This window comes from Gobio gobio (genome assembly GCF_949357685.1).
Source record: "Gobio gobio genome assembly, chromosome: 23".
Taxonomy (NCBI): Eukaryota; Metazoa; Chordata; class Actinopteri; order Cypriniformes; family Gobionidae; genus Gobio; species Gobio gobio.
The window spans coordinates 37,607,870-37,631,986 of record NC_137119.1 but is presented as its reverse complement, the minus strand read 5'-3'; the positions used below and the strand labels follow the sequence as shown (position 1 = coordinate 37,631,986).

At 38.9% G+C, this 24,117-nt stretch overlaps 2 protein-coding genes across 32 annotated transcripts in view; one reads left to right on the top strand and one right to left on the bottom strand.

The window, feature by feature from the left end:
* The window catches only part of gnal2 (guanine nucleotide binding protein (G protein), alpha activating activity polypeptide, olfactory type 2), a 49,067-nt gene extending 33,301 nt beyond the window's left edge, over positions 1–15,766 (top strand). Inside the window, exons 6-12 of one of the 2 annotated variants that reach the window (XM_079806262.1) lie at positions 321–375; positions 495–568; positions 727–785; positions 1,174–1,294; positions 1,392–1,522; positions 10,208–10,275; positions 13,579–15,766. In XM_079806262.1, the coding sequence (XP_079662388.1) occupies positions 321–375; positions 495–568; positions 727–785; positions 1,174–1,294; positions 1,392–1,522; positions 10,208–10,275; positions 13,579–13,725 (655 nt within the window). In that variant the 3' untranslated portion in view covers positions 13,726–15,766. The remainder of the gene's footprint in view (positions 1–320; positions 376–494; positions 569–726; positions 786–1,173; positions 1,295–1,391; positions 1,523–10,207; positions 10,276–13,578) is intronic. The other variant, XM_079806261.1, reaches the window with a different exon arrangement.
* A 208-nt stretch (positions 15,767–15,974) lies between these two features.
* The window catches only part of obscnb (obscurin, cytoskeletal calmodulin and titin-interacting RhoGEF b), a 64,746-nt gene continuing 56,603 nt past the window's right edge, over positions 15,975–24,117 (bottom strand). For all 30 annotated transcript variants that reach the window (XM_079806220.1, XM_079806231.1, XM_079806244.1 and 27 more), the window contains 7 exons: positions 21,616–21,729; positions 21,365–21,532; positions 21,163–21,265; positions 19,541–19,670; positions 19,355–19,457; positions 17,954–17,996; positions 15,975–17,587 (listed from right to left, as the gene is read on the bottom strand). In XM_079806220.1, the coding sequence (XP_079662346.1) occupies positions 16,546–17,587; positions 17,954–17,996; positions 19,355–19,457; positions 19,541–19,670; positions 21,163–21,265; positions 21,365–21,532; positions 21,616–21,729 (1,703 nt within the window). In that variant the 3' untranslated portion in view covers positions 15,975–16,545. The remainder of the gene's footprint in view (positions 17,588–17,953; positions 17,997–19,354; positions 19,458–19,540; positions 19,671–21,162; positions 21,266–21,364; positions 21,533–21,615; positions 21,730–24,117) is intronic.

Sequence of the window (24,117 nt, the reverse complement as noted above, 5' to 3'; positions counted from 1 at the left end):
GGATTGATATATGGATGGATGGATGGATGGATGGATGGATGGATAGAGGGATGGATGGATGGATGGATAGATAGATGGATGGATAGATGGATGGATAGATGGATGGATGGATGGATGGATAGATATAAGGATGGATGGATATGGATATGGATGGATATATGGATGGATAGAAGGATTGATAGATAGATGGATGGATGGATTGAAAGATAGATAGATGGATGGATGGATGCTGTAGTTTGGTTATGAAAATATATTCATAAATGGAAAAACCTGCATGTGTCAAAGTTGAATATTTTTTTTCTTAATTTGTGTCTTTGTAGCTTTCTTGACCGGATTGATGCAGTAAGACAAAGCGACTATACACCAACAGACCAGGTACTGTTTGAGCTTTTTCAACAACACACACCGTTCATTTGTAGATGAGAGACGGCTCGCTCTTTATTTTCCAGAAATTGCCCTACCCTAACACTTTCCCTCCATCTTTCTTCTTTCAGGACTTGCTTCGCTGCAGAGTGTTGACATCAGGGATTTTTGAGACGCGATTTCAAGTAGACAAAGTCAACTTTCAGTGAGTCCGATTGCTTATTAAAAAGCTCCTGAGACACATGCTAAAGAGGATATTACTGTCATTCCTGCTGTGTGGTGAAGTGTCATGTCTTCATATGTCCACTAGAGGGACACATTTCACTTCCTGTAAACCTCAGGTCTCTGTTCTTCTCTTTTCAGTATGTTTGATGTGGGAGGTCAGAGAGACGAAAGAAGAAAATGGATTCAGTGTTTTAATGGTATGTGAAGTGTGTGCGTTACATATATTTAAACATGTTTAGAGTGCCCCTATTATGCTGTTTTAAAGGCTCCTAATTTAGTTTTGGCGTCTCCTTCAATAGGCTTACATGCATTCAAGGTCAAAAAACACTTGAATTTTCTCATTATAGTCTGAAAATTTAGCACTTTGATCTTAAAATTAGCAGCTTTTTACATTCACAAACTGCTATATTACACACAGCATGAAGGGTAACATCCTAAAAAAGCATAATAGGACACTTTAATGCAAGATCTTTAACAATTTCACATTACATACCTTAACATTTGAAGTACTCTTAAAAATATTGAGTTAGAAAAAACACGAAGACACACACACACACGTGGTGCTGATTTGCTGTTTCTCTGCAGACGTCACAGCGATCATCTTTGTGGTAGCGAGCAGCAGCTACAACATGGTCATAAGGGAAGACAACAACACAAACAGGCTACGGGAAGCACTCGCTCTTTTTCGCAGTATCTGGAACAACAGGTGAAACCTTAATTCTCTCATTTTTTTTTTTTTTTATTGCTTGTTTTTGAGTGTAATTGCGAGCTTTACTGACTCCTCGCCTTTCTTCTTCCTGCAGATGGTTACGAACAATTTCTGTCATATTGTTCCTAAACAAACAGGACATGCTGGCAGAGAAAGTATTAGCTGGGAAATCTAAAATTGAAGATTATTTCCCTGAATATGCTTGTTACACCATACCAGATAAAGGTTAGACTTTTCACTCAGACGTACACATCACAAGAGACCCAGAAATCCGTTTTTAAACAAGTGGGTAGTTGACAAATACGTTTTCCGGTTGAAGGAAAAATGAAAATTCTGTCATGAAAAAGGGCGTACAAGCTTCATAAAAGTATCATAAACATAGGGTGTGTTCACACTTGGCATGTTTGGTTGGATTAAAGGGATAGTTCACCCAAAAATGAAAATTAGCCCATGATTTATTTACCCTCAAGTCATCCTAGGTGTATATTACATTCTTCTTTCAGACGAATACAATCAGAGTTGTCCATAATGTGCATCTATCCATCATATAACTGCTCCACACAGCTCTGGGGGGTTAACAAAGGCCTTCTGAAGCGAAGTGATGCATTTGTGTAAGAAAAATATCCATATTTAAAACTTTATAGACTAAAATAACTAGCTTCTGGCAGATTAGCGTACGCAAGTCGAAAGAGTAACCCTTGACGTGATGTACAGGAGCATCACAAGTCAGAGATGGGCACTCGAGTTAGTGACTCGGACTCGAGTCGCATTTTATGAGACTTCAGACTCGACTCTGGACTCGACCTGAAATGACTTCAGACTTGACTCGACTCGACAAAAGAGACTCGTGAAATTTTAAAAACAACTCAAGTCTTTAATCCTTATCTATCGTAAATTAAAATAAAAATCTTTATTTGAATGTTATGATATCTGCTTCACATGTACGTGACGTGGTAGATCGGACCCTTGGATGTCCGTGTATTGCTTCGGTCATAAGAGTCCCATGAAATGTGACAGGATCCATCGTGCCATATGTTCTCACATATGGATTTATTACCGTGTCAGATCGGCTAGATGCAAAGAATGTGTGGAAAATAGTTCAAGACGCAGGAACGTCCTTTTGTTAGACATCGCGTCCACACAGGTTAGTGACATTAACTCACACAGCTCGCTGTTTTACTGTGGTGTAGCCGGGTGGCTCTTTTGGATCGCCAGCCTATTAAAGGTGAACTATGTAAGATTTTTGCAGTAAAATATCCAAAAACCACTAGGCCAGTGTTATATATTTTGTTCAGTTGAGTACTTAGAATATCCCAAATGTTTCCAACTATTTGAAAATCGTGAGTAATTGCTAATTTAACCAAGGAACCGGGACGTGTGAGGGAGTCGCCTGTCGATTGCGTCATATCTGCGGTCCCCTCGGTTTCCAGTTTTATTCTGCAGAAACGCTTTACTCTCACTGCAGTGTGAACAAGTGTCATAGCAGCCGCCGAGCGAACGTCATAACTTACTTTTCAACACACTCAGATATATCTAATACGATAAACAGAGTTGCGTTACCTCATACTCATGACTGGAAAAGATGAAGTGGCACCTATGCCATAATAACAGTCCCGCTCTTCAATCGCTCCTGCGGCCTTGCTCAGCACCACAACACTCGGTCCTGCTCTGCTTCATACTACAGTAATGTTAATAATCGCATCCATGAACATGATTTCTGCCCGAGTCCTGTCCTGATGCACCGGCTGTGAGGTGAAGACCACATGTACCAAGATTCTGCGCTCAAACGTGGCGTCATCAAACTACGCCTTTGTTTTGAACAGGCGACCTCTAGTGGACGGAAAAATTACATAGTGTAGCTTTAAAACATGAAGAAAATCCTTTAAACCTAGCACTACTAGGGATGCAACAATACAGTTAGTCCACGGTTCAATACATACCTCGGTTTTTACCCACGGTTTTCGGTTCGGTTCGGTTCTGATGGCTTGTCACATAAATTTTTTGTTATTCTATTCTAAGGCGACAGGAACCGCAAGAGGTTAAAGAGAAAATAGACTATTTTTTTTATTGCAATACTCTTTCTTTATTTTACTTAAAAGAATTGAAAAACCTTACTTAAACTTAAAACTTTACTTAAAAAAAACCTTGTACACATTCCTAGTGTATTGGATAATATAAAATAATATATATAAAGATTTATACTGGCAGCTCTGAGTATTAAATTGAATGAATGAATGTAAAAATAAAACACTAGACTTCATTATAAAATATACACAGTGATTCTTAGCTACTGTATTAGTTTTTCAGTCAAGAGCAGTGAGTGATTTTCTCTTTGTCTTTTGTTGTTGTATTAACATTAAAGGGACATTTCACTCAAAACTGAAAATTGTCATCGAGAATGAATACAGGTTTGAAACGATATTAGAGTGAGTAAATTATGACATCATTTTATAGGTGAACTGTCCCTTTAAGGACAGCGTGTTCACTGGCTGCGCTGCTGTCAGTTTAAGACCTCTACACATCTACTATACAGACACGATTGCGATTTTACTTTCACTTTAGACATAACCGACTGTGTTTATGTTAACCTTGTGTGTATTTGACAGTATTAACGCAGTAAGACGACTACTTAGTTCAGTATTCACGTGTTTGACAGGCGTTTAGTGCGCGCGCTCTGAAAAGCGCATGTTAAAACCGCGCACGCGAATGAAACCGGCAAGGCTTTAAAACGCATGCAAATAATGAACTTTGGTGATTGTGAATTACTATAGTGTTCCGTGAGTATAACTAATCTAGTCTACCACTAACGGTGATGTGAATGTATGTCGCGTTGTTCAGAATTGGGATGGAGGCAAATTATAGAATTTGTAGAAAATAATTAATTAAATGTGAAACCGAAAAAAACGCAATTCACAAGCGCGTATTGAACCGTGAATGCCGTACCGAACGGTTCAATATTATATTGAGAATTGTGGCATCCCTAAGCACTACGTTTTACTTTTATCAATCTTTCGCAGCTTTTCTCTCTCTTAATGTAGACACGAGAGAGAGATAGAAAGATGTTAATCCATTTATTGCTTAAAGCGCATATTTTATAATATCGCAATCAGCATGCGTACAGTTTTCTATTTACTAGAAACAACTAGAAACGTTCAGTTTGATTATTTTCTGATAATGTCTGTCGTCAATAACAACGCTGTGTAACAAACGAGACTGGCGTTATCTTTTGTCCACTCAGCGGCTATATTGAAAATGACTACTTGTCTTGTTGCCAGGACAATAGTTTTTTTTACTTTACATTATAATGGATTATAACGTAAGGCTGGATGTATCCCTTACATCTTAGGACTTTTATTACAAACAAAACAGATGATAGAAAGGTAATAAAGATATAAAGAATTCAGACTTGAATCGGACTCCAGTGATAAAGAATTCAGACTTGAATCGGACTCCAGTGATAAAGACTCCAGACTTGAATCGGATTCCAGTGATAAAGAATTCAGTCTTGACTCGGACTCCAGTGATAAAGACTCCAGACTTGAATCGGACTCCAGTGATAAAGAATTCAGACTTGAATCGGACTCCAGTGATAAAGACTCCCGACTTGACTCGGACTCCAGTGATAAAGACTCCTGACTTGACTCGGACTCCAGTGATAAAGATTCCAGACTTGACTCGGACTCCAGTGATAAAGACTCCTGACTTGACTCGGACTCCAGTGATAAAGACTCCAGACTTGACTCGGACTCCAGTGATAAAGACTCCAGACTTGACTCGGACTCCAGTGATAAAGACTCCAGACTTGAATCGGACTCCAGTGATAAAGAATTCAGACTTGAATCGGACTCCAGTGATAAAGACTCCAGACTTGAATCGGACTCCAGTGATAAAGAATTCAGACTTGAATCGGACTCCAGTGATAAAGACTCCCGACTTGACTCGGACTCCAGTGATAAAGACTCCAGACTTGACTCGGACTCCAGTGATAAAGACTCCTGACTTGACTCGGACTCCAGTGATAAAGACTCCAGACTTGACTCGGACTCCAGTGATAAAGACTCCTGACTTGACTCGGACTCCAGTGATAAAGACTCCAGACTTGACTCGGACTCCAGTGATAAAGAATTCAGACTTGACTCGGACTCCAGTGATAAAGAATTCAGACTTGACTCGGACTCCAGTGATAAAGACTCCAGTCTTGAATCGGACTCCAGTGATAAAGAATTCAGACTTGACTCGGACTCCAGTGATAAAGACTCCTGACTTGACTCGGACTCCAGTGATAAAGACTCCATACTTGACTCGGACTCCAGTGATAAAGACTCCAGACTTGACTCGGACTCCAGTGATAAAGACTCCTGACTTGACTCGGACTCCAGTGATAAAGACTCCTGACTTGACTCGGACTCCAGTGATAAAGATTCCAGACTTGACTCGGACTCCAGTGATAAAGACTCCAGACTTGACTCGGACTCCAGTGATAAAGACTCCAGACTTGACTCGGACTCCAGTGATAAAGACTCCAGACTTGACTCGGACTCCAGTGATAAAGACTCCAGACTTGACTCGGACTCCAGTGATAAAGACTCCAGTCTTGAATCGGACTCCAGTGATAAAGACTCCAGACTTGAATCGGACTCCAGTGATAAAGACTCCAGACTTGACTCGGACTCCAGCTTAAAGACTTGTGAACATCTCTGGGCATCAAACACAAGCCCCTCTTCTCTTATATCGAAATCCTCCGCCATTTCTCTTTAAAAATTCTCGTTTTAGACTCTAATTCATGACTGGTATTTTGTTTTGCTCTGTCCTCTGTGCTTCTGCGTTCGTCAATACGCATGCGTCAAGGGTTCAAGGGTTACTCTTTCGCCATAACAACATTGTCCTAACTACGCGCAACGCGATAAGATTCCAGCGACAAGCAACTTGTCTGTCCACACCAGAGGCGACACGACTACGAGATGCGACCAATCAATCAAAAACCACAGCCAATCAGAACAGCGTGTGGGCGGGCTCTCGCGGCAAGTGCACGGCACCAGAGATTAATCCTGACGGCACTCGCAAGGATGGATAAGTACATAATCAAATTCACAAATATTACACCATTTAAACATTACTAAAAATACATACCGAGTCACTAAGACAATCTTTGTCATAGAAAACACTTGTTTGTTCACAGTTTGAACGTTCTTGTTTCCATTTGTTTAATATCAAGATCTGAGGTGAATTATCCATTGTTGCTTTTAGTGTGATAAAGCTGTGAGCACTAAATGATATTCAAAAAGTCAAATCACATGCTTTTAACATTAAATAAAGCACATAAACATTACCTGAGATTATTATTGCCATGTTTTGGGTTGTTGTTCCAGCCGTGACGTCGCAGAAATAGAAACCGTTTCTAAAATAGATATATTGTGTGTCGCGGTCGCAGCTGGTTAGGACAAAAACTCGAAATAACATGGAAAAGACGCCTTTTATCGCGTGTCACAGCGTTGCGTGTAGTTAGGAGACGGTGTAAGTCGACTTGTGTACCACTGACCACCGGTAGTTAGTTATTTTAGTCTATAAAGTTTTAAATACGGATATTTTTCTTACACAAATGCGCCACTTCTCTTCAGACTACGCTTCAGAAGGCCTTTATTAACCCCCTGGAGCCGAGTGGAGCAGTTATATGATGGATAGATGCACTTTTATGGACTTCAAAAACGTCACTGCCGTTATAAAGCTTGGATTAGCTACGACTTTTTTAATATAACTTCTGAAAGAAGAATGTCATATACACCTAGGATGACTTGAGGGTGAGTAAATCATGGGCTAATTTTTGGGTGAACTATCCCTTTAAAACTTTATAAAAACCCTGATGCGATTGCTCTGTTAGTGCGGTTCATTTGAACATGTGTTTGAACGCTGCCATCTGAACTCTGGTGCGGTTGGAATGAAATATGAATGCAACACGGACCAAAGACATGTAAACGGACCAAAAACGGGACATGTCGCAAGATGAGACCCTAAAAGGACAGAATGCTCACGCATATCTTTTTTTTTTGTCTCGTCATAGTCGCGAGTTTGCCCATCAGAGTTCAGTACAGGCGTCAGAACCGCGTCTCCTCACAGCAGATCTTGGTTTGTGTGTGTGACGGAGGGATTCCTGCCGCTGCTTTGATTCCTTTACACATTTTATATCAACTGGTCAAAATACCATCATATGTAGCTACACACACAACAACAAGAGCATTTATCCCAGCACACAGCATTGTTTTGGATGTTCAGTATGTTCCATCTCAAAGTAGGCAATACATCATAGAAGCCAACCAATCAGGTTCCGAACGTATCCCTATGCTTTTAGGCTCCGTGATAAAATGCCAATCTGAACGCTAAGCAGACCGGGACTAAATGTGTGTTTTTTGTTGTTGTTTTTTTTTGGTCTGGGCCAAACGAACCAAGCGAACCAAACTACAAGGGTGCTTTCACACTTGGTTCGATTTCCCGGACCGAACCAGAGTTCGATTGCTCCCCCCTCCCCCTGCCCCCACTGGACTGTCGCCATATATTATTTGGGTCCAAACCGGGGTGCGTTTGCGTCATCAAAGCAGCAGCTGTTTACCCGGTTTCTTAGGGCGTTTTCACACTTACCTTGTTTGGTCTGGATTTTCGGACTTTTCAGTTTGGTCCGAATCAAAATTGCAGGTGTGAAACCTCCCCCGTACCACGGTCCGGACCAAACAGACGAAATTTGGTCCGACGAAAAGAGGTAGTCTCGGTCCGGATCAAACTGAAAAAAAGGTTCGGTTCGTTTCTAGTGTGAAAGCATTTTCTGTATGGTTTGGACTTTCAGACCATTTACAGGAAGTTCCTGTTTATGTTTAAAGGGTTAGTTCACCCAAAAATGAAAATTCTGTCATTAATTACTTACCCTCATGTCGTTCGACACCCGTAAGACCTCCGTTGATCTTCGGAACACAAATTAAGATATTTTAGTTGAAATCTGATGGCTCTGAAAGGCCTCCATTGGCACAATGCACGGTTCACTCTCAAGACCCTTAAAAGGTACTAAAGACGTCGTTACAAAGTCCATCTCACTACAGTGGTTCTACAATAACTTTATGAATCGACGAGAATAGTTTTTGTGCGCAAAAAAACCCTAAATAACGACTTATATAGTGATGACGATTTCAAAACACGGCATCATGAAGCTTCGAAGCTTTATGAATCAGTGAGTCGATTCAGCGGTTTGAATCGCCAAATTTCAGCAGTTTGGCGGTTTGACACGTGATCCGAATCATCATTCGGCTCACTGATTCATAACGCTTCGAAGCTTCATGATGCCGTGTTTTGAAATCGGTCATCAATATATAAGTCGTTATTTAGGGTTTTTTTGCGCACAAAAACTATTGTCGCCGATTCATAAAGTTATTGTAGAGCCACTGTAGTGAGATGGACTTTGTAACGACGTCTTTAGTACCTTTTAAGGGTCTTGAGAGTGTAAAGTGCATTGTGCCAATGGAGGCCTTTCAGAGCCATCAGATTTCAACTAAAATATCTTCATTTGTGTTCTGAAGATGAACGGAGGTCTTACGGGTGTCCAACGACATGAGGGTAAGTAATTAATGACAGAATTTTCATTTTTGGGTGAACTAACCCTTTAAATATTATAATATTATTTTTAAATTCAATGTAGGCTACATTGATTAAAATAAAAGTGAAAATATGCGCAATATGTCAGAAGACAGAAAGTCAGAAATAATTTTGTTATAAATTAATTTTGCTAAATTTTCTATGATTTTGCTTAGAAAGCATTTCTTTAATGGGAATTTCGTTTTGTATAAATTGTATCTTAATTTTTATCAACGTTTAATCAGATAATTGCCTGGATTTAATAAATAAGAAGCAAATAGTCTTTAGCAGACAATAATCGCGGGAGCGATCACATGCTTTACACATGAACAGGAGCGGGTCTCAAATAAACCAATACTCAGCAGCTACTTGCCTCACAAACATGAAAAATATGTGTATATAAAGCTTGAAATGTCCACTTTTAAACGTAACAAATAAAAAATAGTCAAGCAATGCGCACTGTTCAATAGTGGCAACGATATGCGTCCGTTCATTCTTGTCAAAGATGCTGATGTCAGACGTACGTCCGTTTACAAACCAATCAATGTCCAGATGCCGCCCACATAGATGATGACGAGTGAACGCAAGTGTCATGTAAAGTTCTTTAGTGCGCTCGCATAATTGCAATGTGAAACCAAACCAAAACTAACCGAATGTATAAAAAGTATCAAAACATGAACTTCGGTTCGGACCTTGGTGCGGACTTTCAGGTGTGAAAACGCCCTTAGTAACGACAGCAGCGTGAAGGCGGCAAAATGCATAGCGTTGCTCACCTCCCTTTTATATTTTCGTTTTTTAACCGTTGGTTTTGTTTCCAAAGCTTCAGTACGTAAACAGCACTCTAAAGAACGCTGAAGACGAGCAGAAATTAAATCTACAGCTCTCTGCTTGCAGTACATCAGTCACGCCAGGAAACACACACACAAACACACATTTTAATCAAATCATACGTCATTAATAGCAGTTCACTTCCACAATTTAGTACGATTGCGTTCACATCAGCAGCGAACAGTACCAGAGTTTTCATGAACCGAACCCCAGACCACCTTTTTAAGCGGACTCGGGTACAGTTCAAGGGAAGGGTGTGCACCCGAGTTCACATCCAAATGAACTGAACTCTGACGTCAATCGAACCCGGGTGCGCACCAAGAGGGCTAGTGTGAAATCACCCTAAGAGAGTTGAACTCCAGAATCAGATCAGTCAACTGTACAAGCATTCAGCTTTGTGAACTGAATCTACTGATTGATGTGCATGTCTTCTTCCTGAGTGTAAATCTGTCGACTCTTCTGTTTCAGTAACTCCTGAGCCAGGTGAAGATCCCAGAGTGACAAGAGCCAAGTTTTTCATTCGTGATGAGTTTCTGGTTAGTATTTTCAGATGTCACTTTGTTGTGATTTTTTCCTAGCAAAGCATGTGTTTATTATTAAGTGATGGAGAAAGCCCTGTTGATGGGCAGTGTATAGAGATCCACCAATAATCCATTTTACCAACATTTATTCTTTTCTGCTAATCCACATCATCTGGTAAACTGATAATCAGTGCCATCTTGTGGACCTCCAAAGAATAAACATATGCCGTTTACTTCCTCTTCAGCATTATTCATCATCCACAGTGGATCCATCACATTCAGTGGATTCACTCAATAATTCAATTGTGGGTTTGATAAAAAGATAATAATAAAAAATTTAAATAGTAAAAGTGTAAAATAAAAAAAATATGTTAAAAAACATAAATAAAAACAATCATTATAATACATATGCTATAAAGATATTTTTTCTAAAATATATTTTGTTATATATTTAAAAGTGTGTATATATACATTTTAATAAAACAATAAATTCAATCAATTTTATATATATTAGGGCTGGGTATTGACACAAATTTCATGATTCGATTCGATTTCCATTTACAAGCTTTCGATTCAATATCGATTATTGTAGATATTTATATTAGATACAGTACATGGCAAATTTTCTTTAGGAAAAAAATTCTTAACTAATGCTGTAAACTATACCTTGTAGTCAGTAGGTACATTACTAATATTGAAGGTTAACATTAACTGATTTAAATACAAACATAAATTACACTCAATGATGTATTTTATAATAATACAGTTATAATACTAACTTTACAATTACATAATCATATTCTAATCCAATTACTTCAATTGTTTTTTTAAATAAACATTTAAATGTGGGCAATCATAAAAAAACTTCAGTTCATGCCGCTTCTCTTGAGCTGAGCAGCGCTACAGTGATCTGTCACACGCCACATTAAACAGCGCCAAAACGGTATTTATTTTTAAAAATGTCATAATAAAATGGACGTAATTTGAAATCTGAGACTTTGTATCTTACCAAAAGTAACAAAGCACAAAGATTATTGCGATTTATTGGATGGGAGGGGCTCTACAAAGTTACATTCATTCATCAACTGAAAACAGGATAGACTAATTGATGAAAATGAGAATCGATTAAAATCAAGAAATCAATGGCATTCATTTATACAGTCAAGCCGGAAATTATTCATACCCTTGGTAAATATGACCAAAGAAGGCTGTGAAAAATAAATCTGCGTTGTTAAAGGGATAGTTCACCCAAAAATGAAAATTCTGTCATGATTTACTCACCCTCATGTTGTTCCAAACCTGTATGAGTTTCTTTGTTCTGCTGAACATAAAAGAAGATATTTTAAAGAATGTTTGTAACAAAGCAGAGAGAGCAACCATTGACTACTATAGTATTTTTTCCCCTACTATGGTAGTCAATGGTTGCTCTATATGCTTGGTTACATTCTATCTCTTTTTATATTGTACTATATCATATTTTATATATTATTTGAATTTGTATGTACATTTAATAAATTCTATAAATTCAAAATGTTATATAATAAAAAAATATATGCAGCTCTGGAAAAAAACTCTTAAATTATTGAAATATTAACTTAAAATCTTGGGCTAATTCATGTACGCCAGAGAGGTTCGGCTGACGAAAAAGTTTAAGAAACCCCGCGTCAGTTTTGATTCAGAACAATGTGAGTTTGTTAGGGTTTTTTTTTCTATTAAAAGTGATTTATTAATCACATTGATGACCTCTAAGGTGAAGGGTTCTGTTGCAGACATTTATACTTAGTGTTGTCCACTCAAATTGATGAACATAAATATTGTTTAACTAGTTAGTTTTATTTCCTAAAATAAAGGGTTACTTCAGTGATTTAGCATTAAGCTTTGTATTTAAACTGGGTCATTTATGTAGTAGAAATGGGAAATTGTTTTTGAATTTGGTGCCTTCTAGACTGAGAAAAGACAGAAAATGTATTTTTGTCTCATGTGGATGAAAGACAACAACTCCCAGAATGCACTTGCTTCACTGCCCTACGAGGCCACTCCGTACACCGTCGTTTTGATCTTCATAGTAATACAATGTTCAGTTAGAGAATAAACACTACAATTAAAAACTGAACGTGTCTTTTCAATAAAGTGTGAGTGAGCCGAACGAAAGTCATTTTATTCATCACGAAGAGCTGAGCAGAGCTGATGTAGCGTGAAGCGCCAGTCTGCCACGTTTTCAGATCGCATATGGAAGCTAAACTATCACAGGAATTCAGTGAAAAGTTGAAACACTCACTTTACTCTGTACCGCTCCGTTATGATTGTCCGTGCGGTCGTCTGTGTCTTACATTCTGTGCGTGAGATCTCTCCCCTGTGGGCGGGTTGATAACATGCGGAACAGCTCCATCTAGTGGCTGTAGTCTTTAGCCTCTGGCCAAAAAATTCTCCAATGATGCAAAATGACGATATATGCGTTTGGAGGACGATGGAGGATTGGAGGATGGAGGATTTTTTTTCAGAAATAAAATGCATAATTCTCTCGTCTCAGGGGGACATGAGGGGGGAAAGTACCATAATTTGAATATACTACCGGGTTTCTACTGATACAAAGCTTAAAGGGTTAGTTCACCCAAAAATGAAAATTCTGTCATTAATTACTCACCCTCATGTCGTTCGACACCCGTAAGACCTCCGTTCATCTTCAGAACACAAATGAAGATATTTTTGTTGAAAGCTTATGGCTCAGAAAGGCTTCAGATAGGCCTCCATTGGCATTCAGTACATTTACACTCACAAGACCCATAAAAGGCACTTAAAATGCGCACAAAAACTATTGCCGTCGCATCGTAAAATTATTGTAGAGTCACTGTGGTGAGATGGACTTTGTAACGACGTTTTAAGTGCCTTTTATGGGTCTTGGGAGTGTAAATGTACTGAATGCCAATGGAGGCCTATCTGAAGCCTTTCTCAGCCATCAGCTTTCAACCAAAATATCTTCATTTGTGTTCCGAAGATGAACGGAGGTCTTACGGGTGTCGAACGACATGAGGGTGAGTAATTAATGACAGAATTTTCATTTTTGGGTGAACTAACCCTTTAATGCTAATCGCTGAAGTTACCCTTTTAAAAAAAGTGACATGATGTCCCATACTCGGAATTTGCGCTCTGCATTTCACCCATCCAAGTGCACACACACAATAGTGAGTATTGAATACACACAAGCAGTGGGTGTGTTTTGCTGTTTTCCACGACATCGGGTTACAAGTCCGACTCTCTAACCATTAGGCCACGACTGCCCCACATGAAATGCCTAACTGTCAACCTCTCTCTTCACAGAGGATCAGTACAGAAAGCGGAGACGGCCGTCACTACTGTTACCCCCATTTTACATGCGCAGTGGACACGGAAAACATCCGCCGGGTCTTCAACGACTGTCGAGACATCATCCAGAGAATGCACCTGCGGCAGTACGAGCTCTTGTGATCTCACTCGGGCTCGCCGGGACCCTTGTGCTCCAAACTCCCACGCTCACGAGGCCAAAGCCGCAGGCTAAGAATACTACTGACGTTTGGCACACCACCCTTCGGTTTTTAGTCCTTTTATTTTAACTCATGATTCGGGTCGCTCGGTCGGTGGGGTGGAAGACGGAGAGGGCCACTGGGTCGTCCCCCCCGCCCACACACGTTTTTATTTGGATTGCCTTTGTTTTTGCCATTCCATGAAGCCTCTGGCTACCTCCTTTTTTTTTTATTTGAATAAAAAAAAAAATGATATCGTCGTGTATATTATCTGGCGCCTGCCAGATTATGAAGATCGCATCACCTTGTGACCTCCAGGAGTCCTAGTCTCGCACCCCGAACCTCGATCTTCTGACCTATCGGGCTCTCTGCTGCTCTTTCTGTTTCCGAACACTGAAGATCGCCCACGGACAGAGGCGGGGACGGGGTGGGGGGCCGGGGGTTTGTCGAACACTGGGAAAACGAAGTGAAGTAATGCACTTTTCCATCCGGTTTTGACTGACGTTTTTCTTTACGAAGATGGACACACAATGTAGCATCACATCATGAATTTCTGTCCCTCTTAAGGCTGCGGACAGGTCAGAGGATGGTGGGAGCGGCCACGCCCCCTTTCACGTGAAGGAGGCGGGGCATTTGAAACGAGGAGGAGGAGGAGGAGGGGCTCCGGGAACATTGCCGAAGCCTCGGTTTGGTTTTGAGAACGTGATGGCAAAACATCCGTGAAAAGAAACGCCCCATTTCTTATTATTTTACTTTCTTATCTTGTACAGACTGTGCAAGGTTGATTTGTTTCCTTTCCTGTACAGACTATAAAATGTTATATTATTTTGTACAACTTTATTGAAAGAGAGTAAAAAATCTACTTGTAGATCTTTGTGCCTTGATTATGGCTGTACCTGTAAATGAAGCTGATACATATGTTTTTGACTGCGCTGTACAGCTTGATGTCACCCCTGTCGGCAGAAGGGACTGTGGATGGGGACCTACTCTGTAGAGTTTAGTTTCTTTTTTTTCTTTCTCGTTTTTGTTTTTCTGCTTTGTTTATATAAAAAGAGAAAAAAGTTCTTTATGAAAAAAATCAATAAATATAGGAAAGAAAATCTTAACCTGTATACATTATGCAAATTGACCCCCTTACCTGCGGTTATGATTGGACGAAACGGCACCATGCCTTCTCGTTTTTTTGTTTACCGTTTCATTTGAATTCTCAGCTTTAAAAACAGAAAAACTGAAGAAAAAAGAAAAAAAAAAGTTGAAGTGTCCAAAATCACAACCTGGTGTTGTTTTCAAAGGAACCTTTTTGGATATGAAGTATGTCTGGGATATATATAAACACACACACACACACACACACACACGTTTGTGTCTGTGAGTGCGTGCGTGTTCGCGTACAGGAGACCAACATTGAGCCACAGACGCATGACATTTGTGAGTGTGTGTGCGCGCGTGCGTGTGTGCAAGAGTGCATTGTGTGCACTCTTTTATTAATGTGCGTACATGTAAATTTATACGTCTATATAAATATATATGTACAATTCTACATGTTTAATTATGTGTGTGTTGGTGTATACATACGTTAGTATGTATACAGAGAAGATGTGTACTTACACACATAGGTAAGCATGTCTAGGGTGAAATGAATAAATGAGAGTGCAATATTGAAAGCAACTGTGCGTGTCCGACGATTTTCACCATACACCATATAGACAGTGAATAATAAACTGAACGTTTTTTTTAATATCATTTCTTTAATATCAATATCATGTGATATAATACACATCCAAATATACTTTTATTTTTTAAAAGCAACAGCATCAGAACTTCAAGATGTACATTTTTATTTATATTTATTCAAGTTTTTTTTTTTCTTTTATCAGCTGAACACCCTTGGCATTCCTAATTTATTTTGCTTTTACCAAAACCTTTCAAACCATGTGATCCACCAAAACAACAAATTATGTTATACATGCAAATTTTGGTTGACAATTTTAAGTTCAAACACGTTTAAAAAAAAAAAAAAAATATATATATATATATATATATATATATATATATATATATATATATATATTAGTATTACTCCAGTAAATCTTAAAACTTTTTAAATCTGTAAATACTATGTGCTTAAAGTCATGTTGCACAAGAAATACTTTTTAAAATAAATCTTCTAAAGTCATTAAATAGATTTTGTGTTTGTTATGTTTTCTTAAAAATCTCCCAGCACTATTCTTTTGTCCGTCTACAAAACCGCATACATTCATATTTCAACACTAAAATGCTGACCACATCGAATAGTCTTCATTTCAAGATGACATATCCTAAGTGTTAGACCTCGGATTCAACAAGCCACAGTGTATTGATCTGGCTTTTTAAATGTTATGAATATATGTATTGCTGAGGTACATTAATTCCATACAGCACATACACATCTTGTTGTTGGAGTCCAAATAAGTTTAACTTGGTATTTCTTAGTATGTCCTTTAGACAAAAACACAAATTTGCACATTGATGTTGAACTTGCCGTTCCCAAGCGCAACCGCACATTTGGTTTGGCGCGTATGGGAACTCAAGTCATTAGAAAGTCTTCATTGGGTAGGATATAAAGGCATCGAGTTTGGCAAGTGAATCGCATGCGAAAAGTGTCGCCTCAACATGGAATGATCCAGAAGCTTTGCGATTGAATTAGATTGCGAGATTTTCCAGAAGTGTTCCCGTTTAAGACTAGGGCTACTGTATGTCCTGATTTTGCAAGTCAAAGATTCCATCCCGAGTGGTTTCCTCTGGATTACTGCTTTTCAAACGGCTTCCTCTTGCTGATCTGAAGAGTGACTTGTCCGGTTGGCGTGTAGCTGCAGGTTTGTGTGGACACTTGCGTTTTGAAGCTCTGCAGACCTCCCTCCTTTCCTCTCTGGACCTCGGAGCAGTACGTCGGCTGGACGTCAAACCTCGCGAAGCCACGGCTGGATGAAGGCTCTCCTGTCACATGAATGGGTATGGTCTTCTCTCGCCTGCTGCTCCCCGACGAACCTGGAGTAAACATGCTGGAAATATGTTCCTTGAAGGAACCGAAGAAACCCATGCGAGGCTTTGCGGACGCCACTGGACGTCCCACGTGCAGCAGAATGGGTTTGCCAATCACGGGCTCGTTGATTTCTCTCTGCAACACCGAGATCTCACTTGGCTTCTCAACGGGGACATCGGTGCGGCTGCCGAAAGTCTCACCTTCCTGTGGGACGTAGTCCTCCAGGTCTTCAAGAGTGAGGACTCGATTCCCGTCAGTCAGTATTTTGCAGTCTCGGGCACCAAGTTCGTCGTCTTCAGGCTCCAAGACAACAGTTCCTTCATCATCATCATCATCGGAGTCGACCAATACACATGGGTCACTATCGTCTCCTGTAACAGTTGGGTATGTTGTCACATTGTCAACCTCAGACACACTCTGCACAGTTTCCTCTTCATCCGTACCAGAAGACGCTTGTAGAGCCATTGCGGCACCCTCAACTAGCTTGTTGTTGGAGTTATTAGTGTTTGGATTTGGGGAAAACTTGCCGGGGGAAGCGCCCCTTCTCCTTGGTAACTTGGGTGATTTGTTCACTTTATACTCGATTATTTCCTCGACTTCCACCCATCTTGGGTTCCTGGCCGTGGCCCCCTCCGACTCTTGAACGTATACTGTCGGTACAGTCTTCCTGGCCAGGGTTCGTCTCTGTCTGGGCGGGAGTTCGGGAGTGGACGTCTCTGAGCGGTAAGCTCCCATGGGCGATGGGCGTGGGGACGCGTGGCGTTTCATACGAGTGTTCTTCACCACTGTGGTGATGGTCTCCTCGCTTAAAGTGGAAAAATCACATTTGTGAGTATGATTCATGATGGATGCACACAGAAGACATAAACAGAATGCACAAATTTTTGTAAGTAAGGTCAGATTACACTTATCGGTGCATCAATTTTATAAACATTATAGTTAAAATCAGAATTTTCAGCATCATTACTCCAGTCTTCAGTGTCACATGATACTTCAGAAATCATTCTAATATGCTGATTTGTTCATCAAGAAACATTTCTGATTATTATCAATGTTGTTTAATCAATGTAATGTGTCCTTGCTTAGTTAAAGTATTAATTTCTTTTTTTTAAATCTCACTGACCCCAAACATTTCAATGGCTGTTTGTTTAGGTGCATGTATGAGACTTACATAATTATGGTTTTCTTCGGTATTTTCGTCTCTTGTTCCGTTACTAGTTGAAAAACAACATAAAGATGGTATTAAATGTGTTACACAATCAAACACACATTTATTTTCAGTTGTCAAATTTAAGTGAATTCACTGCTTTTCAAAGAGGTATAAACTGAAATATGAAAAATTCATTCAGTCAGACCTTTAAATATATGTAAATTTACATGACAACATATGCTTTTCGCATTTTCTGGACCTGATCATTTCTAAAACCATCTTTCATAGTAGCCCCTTTATTAAAATCAATAAATAGTGTATAACAATTTGTAGATTAATCGCATCTAACGTAAAAGTTGATGTTTATATGTGAGTCTGGACCACAAAACCAGTCATAAGTGTCAATTTGTACATCATCTGAAAGCTGAATAAATAAGCTTTCTATTGATGTATGGACAATATTTGGCCGAGATGCAACTATTTGAAAATCTGGAATCTGAGGGTGCAAAAAAATCGAAATATTGAGAAAATGGCCTTTAAAGTTGTCCAAATGGAGTCCTTAGCAACGCATATTAATAATAATAATATGGTAGGAAATTTACAAAATATCTTCATGGAACATGATCTTTACTTAATATCATAATGATTTTTGGCATGAAAGAAAAACAATAATTTTAACCTGTACAATGTATTGTTGGCTATTGCCACAAATATACCCGTGTGACTTATGACTGGTTTTGTGGTCCAGGGTCACATATGTGTGTACGTGTGTGTGTGTGTGTGTGTGTGTGTGTGTGTGTGTGTGTGTGTGTGTGTGTGTGTGTGTGTGTGTGTGTGTGTGTGTATACGTATGTATGTGTATGTATGTGTATGTATGTGTGATTTCACTTACTGAAAAACATGCACGTACTAGTGATGTCAAATCGATTAATTGCGATTAATCACATCTAATATATATATACTGTGTGTATGTAAATATTTTGTAAATTTTGTATATATACATTATATATATATATATATATATATATATATATATATATATATATATATATATATATATATATATATATATATATATATATATATATATATATATATATATATATATATATATATATATATATATATATATACACACACACACACACACACACACACACACACACACACACACACACACACACACACACACACACACACACACACACACACACACACACACACACACACACACACACACACACACACACACACACACACTATATATATATTTTATGTGATTAATCGCAATTAATCGATTTGACATCACTAGTACGTGCATGTTTTTCAGTAAGTGAAATATAACAGATGGGAGAGGCTGGCATACTTTTACTTTAATTTTTTTAACTAGTTGGCATATGTGTGTTGACAGATGTCTCTTACCTTCTATAGTGATGGCCTGATCTGCTCTACGCTCTCCCGCCATTGCCACAGCAGGAGTGATCAGCTGCGCCGCACACCTGGCACTGCCCAGACGGTTCGACAGCTGCAAATGAATCATTTTGATGATCATTGACTTGTTTTCCTCAGTAAAGTAAGAACTCACTAACGGACTAAGGATCTCCATACCTCACACTCATAGTGTCCGAGGTCTCTTTCTCCAGGGTTCTTGATAACTAGAACCAACACTCCACTGCGCGATTCACTGTATGTCTGAAACTTCTCCAGGTCTGTCAGTAGTTTACCTTCCTTAAACCATCTGTGCAGGGAAATGCCATAGTTTAACACTAACTCAACTAATTATGTCAGTGGGATGGATGACATGAATATTTTTTACATGTAACATGTCATTTATTCCTTTTCAGCATCATTACTCCAGTCTTCAGTGTCACATGATCCTTCAGAAATCATTCTAATATGATGATTTGTGGCTCAATAAACTTTTGTTATTATTATCTTTGATGAATAGAAAATTCAAAAGAACAGCATTTATTTGAAATAGAGTTTGTTTGTAACATAAATTACATTTAATAAAAAAAATCTTACTGACCCCCACATTTCTGAATGGCATTGTAAATATTAGTTTAACCCTCTGGGGGTCTTCGGTCATTTCTGACCGAATTTTTTTTTTTTTTTACATTTTAAAAATTGTAGCTTCATCGGAATGGTCCTAAACTTGGTGACTTTATTGGTACTTGGTATATGAACACACAAAAAATTGGGGACACGACTTGAAAAGTCTTAAGTGGTCGTAAAAAATGACCCGGGTCAAAAATGACCCCCATAGGAAATGAATGGGAAATTGGCAAAAATACTGAGTTTTTTTGTGCATACAATCTACAAATCAGCCAGGATGCAGAAAAAAGGACTCAACAGTGAAGGGGTGAATCTCTAAAACATCAAGAGTGCAAAACAGACAAAAAAAACCTCAAACACACACACACACAATTAGCAAAATTAACTTTTGGAATGGCACGCGTTAATTTGTGTGTGCGTGTGTTTTTGTGTGTATAAGTGTGTGTCTGTGTGTGTGTGTGAGTTTTTTTGTCTGTTTTGCACTCTTGATGTTTTAGAGATTCACCCCTTCACTGTTGAGTCCTTTTATTCTGCATCCTGGCTGATTTGTAGATTGTATGCACAAAAAAACTAATTTCCTATGGGGGTCATTTTTGACCCGAAGGTCCTGAATGTGACTATTTTTTTTACGATCACTTAGACTTTTCAAATCCTGTCCCCAAATCCTGTTTTTTGGGGTGCTCATATACCAAGTACCAATAAAGTCACCAGGTTTCGGACCATTCCGATGAAGCTACAATTTTTTAAAAATGTTTTTATAAAACGCAAGATCCACTATAGTGGTAAAAATGTGCTATTGCGTGATACAAATGCTCAATGTGTCCACCGGATGGCACCAATCTCATTTAAAAAATTGCTTTCATGAGGCCTAGGCTTGACTCTAAAATGAAATACAGCTTTAATAAAAAAAATTATATATACTATATATATACATTTTTTATTATAGTCAATGGGAAAAAATGGGTCATAATTATTGCATAAATATTAATCATAAAATTATCTTAAAACACCAAAAAAGAAAAGAAAAAGTATTATTGAACAAAAATATATTTCATTGATTTTACTCAAATCTTTTTTTATCTTAATCCCGCCCTCCGGGTCATTTTTGACCCGAAGGTCCTGAGTGTGACCCATAAATGAAGAACCCCAGAGGGTTAAATGGAGTGAAGGACTACCTTATCTTTGGACTTGGTGCACTCTGAATGGTGCAGGTGAATTGAGCATCTTCTCCTGGAAAGAGTGTGGCGTTCCGGATTTTATTCACAAAACGTGGAGGTACTGCAAGAGATTGGATAAAAAACAACAACAACAATAACAATCTTTTGTGAAACTGGCTTTACAGGGTAAGTCACATCAGGTTGCACTTAATTTGCTCACCCTGCACAGTGATTTTGCCCAGTGTGCTGGCATTTCCTGCAGAACTGGTGGCAAAGCACATGTACTGGCCGGAGTCGTCTGCCGTCATGTTGTCCAATATGAGTGTGCAAGAGCCGTCTGGGTCCTCAATGATGATGTGATGAGGATCCGCTTCCACAGGTCGTCCGTCTGTTTGTGAGAGTCAGATGGATGAATCACTTCACTTCTTAGAAGACATCAAGAAGGGAAACGCCCAAGATTAGGTTCCTTACCTTTGTACCAGGTGACCTGTGGTTTAGGGGAACCAGTGACCTTACAGGCGAGCTTTACTGTCTGTCCGAGCTCTGCTGTTAAGTCTGTCAACACGGAGTCGAAATCTGGAAGGCCTGTAATAACAGTAAAACGCTAAATATTATAGAATGTTTTTTTGTTGTTGTTGTTAAATGTCTGAAATAAGGTCTGTGGTGCACACATGCTCAACATATTTTCATGTTTTATAAAATAAATCAGATAAAATAAATCTGTATTGATTGTGATTTTTTGTAAAGCTTTTATGTGTCTTGAAAAAGATGGTTGCTAACAAGTGGCTAAATGAGACTACAGAGGTTATCAGGGACATTGAACATCATCGTGGTGAATGGGTAAACTCCTCTACTCACTATTTCGCTCTTACAGCCTCATTATGTTTATAATTGCGCTCTAGCAAACTATTCTAACTCAAACTTTCCAACTTGTAGATTTCAAATATTAAAAGAGTTTTTTGAAGCTTAGTGGTGTTGTTGACATGGTGTTGTTTGTTTGAATGTCTTCCAGAAATTAAAGCAAAATTGCCAATCTCCTCCCGAAAATCCTGAAAAAAGTCAGTTGGTGCCTCAGTGACAACTTCGCTCAGAGAAGCCGTCAATCTCAGCTGTCAATCATGACGTCACACCCCCGTTTTATAGCGTCAAATAACTAACTAAAACCAAACTCAAAGGGTTAGTTCACCCAAAAATGAAAATTGTCATTATTAAAGACTCATTAATGATCTCCGTTCATCTTCGGAACACAGTTTAAGATATTTTAGATTTAGTCCGAGAGCTTTACTGTCCCTCCATTGAAAATGTATGTACAGTATTCTGTCCATGTCCAGAAAGGTAATAAAAACATCATCAATAAAAACGCTGTTGCAGTGGACTTCTTCCCGGCAGTCAAAGCGGCATTACGTCGTGAAAGTGCGGACTCAGAGGAAGACCGTTAGGGTTTAGGGTGCCATTTGGGACAGGGCCTATGAGGGAGATGCACGCTGTATTCAAGCTATGGAAGCTTGTGCGCACCAGATAACACGAGTCGTGAACGCGGATTGACAACAGACCGGAAGAGAAGACAATGCTGAATAAAGTCGTAGTTTTTGTTATTTTTGGACCAAAATGTATTTTCGATGCTTCAAAAATTTCTAACTAACCCACTGATGTCACATGGACTACTTTGATGCTGTTTTTATTACCTTTCTGGACATGGACAGTATACCGTATATACATTTTCAATGGGGGAACAGAAAGCTCTCGGACTAAAGCTAAAATATCTTAAACTGTGTTCGGTAGATGAACGGGTGTGGATCTGTGGAACGACATGAGTCATTAATGACACAATTTTCATTTTTGGGTGAACTAACCCTTTAATTAAAAAAACTAATACTCATCATCTTGCCTAGAAATCTAGACGCACCCTAGGGGCAGCAAATCTAATTTGCAGTGAGTGTAGTCTAGCAACTCTCGGTAGACCTGTGAGCTGGAAAATATAAACTCTGGTCAGGCCAATCACAGCGTGTATAGAGTCGATGGGTGGGCTTCGTCACGGCAGAGTTGCGGAGGTTCTACGTGCTACACGTAAACAAAGAAGCTGGCGAACAGCGGTTTTTCGAATCGGCTTTGGCCGCGACTCTGGAAGACGTGGAGTTTAGCTTTTCGTTGAGAAAAGAACAAAGAACGGCACTGAAGTCATTCTTTACCCTCTGGGGTTCTGCATTTATGGGTCACACTCAGGACCTTCGGACTCAGGAGGGCGGGATTAAGATAAAAAAGATTTGAGTAAAATCAATGAAATATATTTTTGTTCAATAATATTTTCTTTTCTTTTTTGGTGTTTTTTTTATTTCTTTTTATTTTATTAAAGCTGTATTTCATTTTAGAGTCAAGCCTAGGCCTCATGAAAACATTTTTTTAAATGAGATCGGTGACATCCAGTGGACACACAATAGCACATTTTTACCACTATAGTGGATTTTATAAAATGCAAAACAGACAAAAAAACTCACACATACACATACTTATACACACAAAAACACACGCACACACAAATGAATGCGTGCCATTCCAAAAGCTAATTGTGTTTTTGTGTGTGTGTGTGTGTGTGTGTGAGTTTTTTTGTCTGTTTTGCACTCTTGATGTTTTAGAGATTCACCCCTTCACTGCTGAATCCTTTTTTTCTGCATCCTGGCTGATTTGTAGATTGTATGCAGAAAAAAACGTTTTCATATTTTTGCCAATTTCCCATTCATTTCCTATGGGGATCATTTTTGACCCGAAGCACCTGAGTGTGACAATTTTTTTTACAATCACTTAGACTTTTCAAATCCTGTCCCCAATTTTTTTGGGTGTTCATATACCAAGTACCAATAAAGTCACCAAGTCTCGGACCATTCCGATGAAGCTTTTTTTAAATTATAAAACGCTTCATTTTTGACCCGAAGAACCCCAGAGGGTTAAGAAAGGAAGATGTGTTCAGAGTTTTTG